This window comes from Lagopus leucura, unplaced genomic scaffold, assembly GCF_019238085.1.
Source record: "Lagopus leucura isolate 7727_CA_CO unplaced genomic scaffold, USGS_WTPT01 27962-0_obj-0_obj, whole genome shotgun sequence".
Lineage (NCBI taxonomy): Eukaryota > Metazoa > Chordata > Aves > Galliformes > Phasianidae > Lagopus > Lagopus leucura.
This window is the reverse complement of record NW_024968991.1, coordinates 1-3897: the sequence shown is the minus strand read 5'-3', so window position 1 is coordinate 3897 and position 3897 is coordinate 1. Positions and strand designations below refer to the sequence as shown.

General features: G+C 42.1%; 1 protein-coding gene across 1 annotated transcript; it reads left to right on the top strand.

Annotated features, from left to right (window-relative positions):
* The first annotated feature begins 12 nt into the window (after positions 1–12).
* Positions 13–3862, top strand: LOC122193958. The gene has a single exon (XM_042894871.1). The coding sequence runs from the start codon at positions 329–331 to the stop codon at positions 1874–1876; it is 1548 nt and encodes a 515-aa protein (XP_042750805.1). The 5' UTR covers positions 13–328; the 3' UTR covers positions 1877–3862.
* Positions 3863–3897: the final 35 nt, after the last annotated feature.

Genomic DNA, 3897 nt, shown 5'->3' with positions numbered 1-3897 from the left:
TTTTTTTTTTTTTTTTTTTTGTGTGTGTGTGTGTGTGTGTGTGTGTGTCTGCGTGCACGCGCCTCTTGGGGAAGTGAGGAAGTGATATTTTGTTACTTAAACGTGTGTGCCTCTCCAAGAAAGTTTATTTACTCTATTGAAACCTAGAAAGCGTTGCTTTAGCTTCACATTTTTTGTGCTCCCGTCAACAAAAGGGAGGCGTTATTGGAGCATTTGCATTTGTTTAGGTGTGGTGTATCTCCCTGGGAGGAACGGTGAGGAGTAACTGAGCTTTTGAATACGTGTACCTCCTCCTCCCTTAGTGTTGGTCTTTCATTGTATTGAAAAAATGAGCGACAGTAATGCCAGTATGAAAAGTGAAGATGTGTTATTTGACCTTTTAGAAAAGCATGGTGCTCGTCTCTCTTTGTCAGGGGTGGACTGGGCACGCCAAAATTGGCATAATTTGCAGAGTGTTTCGGACCTCATTAGTGTCTTACAGAATGAAGCTCGTACACGAGCTGGAAAAGGAAAGTCGTTTATTTGTGCCGTACTCGGGGCTGCTTTAAAAGCTGCCGTGGAGTTTCGAGATGAAAAGCATTCGGCAGAACTCCAAACCATACAAGCACTGCAGGAATCGGTTAAAGTTACAGAAGAATTGGTAAAAACTCTGCAGAATCAAATAGTTAATCTCGAGGAACAATTAGAAAGAGAGAAACGTAATTCGGCTTTGTTGCAAATGGCTTTTAAGGAACTGCTAACGTGTAAGCATGCCAGCCATACCGTCACCCATAGTTTGCCTCGAGAAAAAACTTTTCCTCAAGTGGAACTACCAGGAATGAAGGAAAGGCTAGATAAATTAGAAACTCCAATAGCCCCATTGCGTCCTTTGATAAAAACAGAATACACATTCGATAACAGTGAGGATCTAGATCCTCAAATGAATGTTAAAGAAATTCCCTTCTCAGCCACTAAACTAGCGAAATTGAAGAAAGATTTCAGCCGCTCTCCAAGGGAATCAGAGACAGAATACATATGGAGGGTTAGCCTCACTGGTGGCGACCAGATTCGGTTAACAGAAAAGGAAGCAGAAGGTTATTGGGGACCAGGAGTATTTTTAACTACTGGTAACAATCGTGCTCCCTGGTCATTAACGCAAAGGGCTGCCTATTGGGCAGGTGGTCTCAACCCTTTAGAAAGGGGAGACCCTCTTGCCATTACTGGAACAGTTGATCAGTTAGTAGAGAGTGTTCAAAAGGCTGCGTGTCTCCAAATGATGTATGATAGAAAGCTGCAGCCACACCATGAATCACCTATGATGATGCCTGTTGATCCTGAGAGAATGACTGCTTTAATTAGGGGGCTTCCAGAGTCGGTAAAACCTATAGGTATACAACTGCAAGGAAAAATACAGGTAATGTCTCAGGGAGAGAGAACCCAGCCAGTGTTAGAAGGAACTGTAACCCCCAACCATCTGCAGTCAGGAAACAAAGTGTGGACGTGGGGAGAAGTTGCCCAAGAGTTAATTAACTATGGAAGGAAATATGGGCCAGTGGTTTCTTCCTCCACTAAATTTGAGCCAAGAGAAGTAAGACTTGCAGCAGTCAGCCTTGCCCCCAGGCCTCCTAGCCCAAAGCTCAGTGGGACTGGAAGGGTCTCACTGTCAGTAAAAACAGGTAGGAGAAATATTGATCATAAACGTAATTGTCTCTGGACACTGGGCTGGCAAAAGGGTGTTCCACGAGATTTGATGAATGGATTGCCCACTGTCAGGTTAGAGAAATTAGTTAACTGGTGGCCAGAACAAAAGCTCCAGAATCTTGAGGAAAGCAAAACCCCAGGTCCTAGGGTCTCTCCCAGGGAACCTGAATGGCTATCCAAGCCATTAGAAAACTGATGTCTTCGCCCCTCCCAAGTGAGCGGGGTGTGGGCGATGAAGGGTGGATGCATTAGAAAGCTCACAACAAAGGGAAACAAGATCCTCGATTTAACACCTTCTGTCCAAAGGCCCCACCACTCTTGCCACTTACCCCTGTGAATCACGATCCAGTGGCTGATAAGCCAGGGAAACTCTATTACTTCCCTGGCCAGACTGTGTCGATTGACTCAGCTAACCTGAGGCCAGTTTCCCTAACCTTAACAGGATCCCTTAACAAATATCTTTGGAAGGCTAAAGATACCCTGAAAAAGGAATATGAAATCAACACTTGCTGGATTGTTCCCTCATTTTTTAACCATATTAACAAAGCCCAAAAAGGGCAAGTCGGTGTCTTGTTTTATTTTACAGAAGATCCCCGTGGGACCTTGACAGAGCACAAAAAGGCTAATAGCTGATTTTAACTATTTGTATTTTGTGACAGAAATACTGAAGATTTGATCATGCTAGAACACTGAATGTACCTCTTGATTACATTTTTTGGTTGCAATAGTGTTATGTTTTGTGGGTGTGGGTGGTGATTGGTATCAGTCCTTGGATCTGTTAAACTTCACAACTGGGTTCAGGGTTTTTACAGGTCATCCTGGCTTACTGGTACTCCCTGCACAGTGATGCCATTTCTTTTGACCCCTTCTTTCACCCCTTTTTTACCAAACTGATTATGATTTGCATGTAACTCCTCCACAGTGTTTCCAAATTCCTAACAAACTGGGAAATGAATCAAGGGACCCATCTAATATCTATCAGATGTGGTCACAAAAGAAATCTATCAGAAAGCCTTTTGCACTGATGCTTTTCAGTGTCACATCAGTCTAGGAGTTCCATCCAAAACATGGTTGTTGGAAAGTGCCTAAGTTTTAAAAGAGAAGTGTATGTTTCTGGGATTACCCCTCTTTGATGGTTTGTACTGTGGGGGTATCCTGCACACACTATCCTGTGAAATGTTCTGTGGACTGTAACAATACTTGAACTTGCCAAACTAATATTTATATCTCTCAGCATTTGAATTGCTTTGGAAATGCTCAAGTGTAAAGTTCTTGAGACACTAAATTGTCTTAGTAAACATTACATGGCAAGTCCACATATTGTCAAATTAGAATAGATACACTTTTAGTGAATTAACTGAAGTGTAATATTGTATGGCTATTCATAAACACCACAACCTCTACTGAAGAATTCCCATCTGCATCCTGGCTTACACTGGGAGTTCCTGGGTGGGGAAAGCAGCTGACACAAATACCTAAGTTTGTTTTACCTATTTATTTTTTATTATTGGTTATTGCCAAATGTATGGTTGTCTCTTTTCACTTTCTACCTTTAATTCATCATGTAACATTCATGTCACCACTCCTGAGGTATCACCGAGTGGTGTCTGTGGCAAACTGAATGATTCTAATTGTTGTCTAAAGATTGATGATAATGGTAAAGTTGTTAAACAAATTGACCAGGGTATACGGAAAATAGCCCATGTTCCTGTCCAAACCTGGAAAAGCCTGGATGTTGATTTCTTTTCCTGGCTTCCAGGTGTCCCATGGGTCAAACGTATCCTGTTTTATCTACTGTGTGTTGTTGCAACTCTTATGTTTGTACCTTGTATGATTCCATGTTTTATTCAACTTATACAACGTGTTGTATCCTCCATGTACTTTGTAACTACTTCAACTGATGATGGACAAGTCCAACAGATCAGGGCAACATTTGTAACCAAGCCCAAGAAATCTTTTGTAGTAATTGTGTAACGATTATCTTCCCCTTCTCCCCCCTCCTCCTTCCCTCCTGCTTCTTTGCTTTTTATTTTCTCCCTTTTCTTTTCCTCACCACCATGGAAAGTTACTTATGCACCACTTATGCTTCATTTCAAGCAATCTTTGAGCCACGGGGTGGTGTGAGAATCCTTCTTTCCTTTTTTTTTTTTTGGCTCAAAGCTTGCTTCCTGAGGTATTTTGTTGAGGAGGCAAGTGATGGATGTTGTGTGGCAATCA

Coding starts and splice junctions, on each gene's coding strand:
- LOC122193958 (XM_042894871.1), top strand. CDS start 329: ATGAGCGACAGTAATGCCAGTATGAAAAGTGAAGATGTGTTATTTGAC.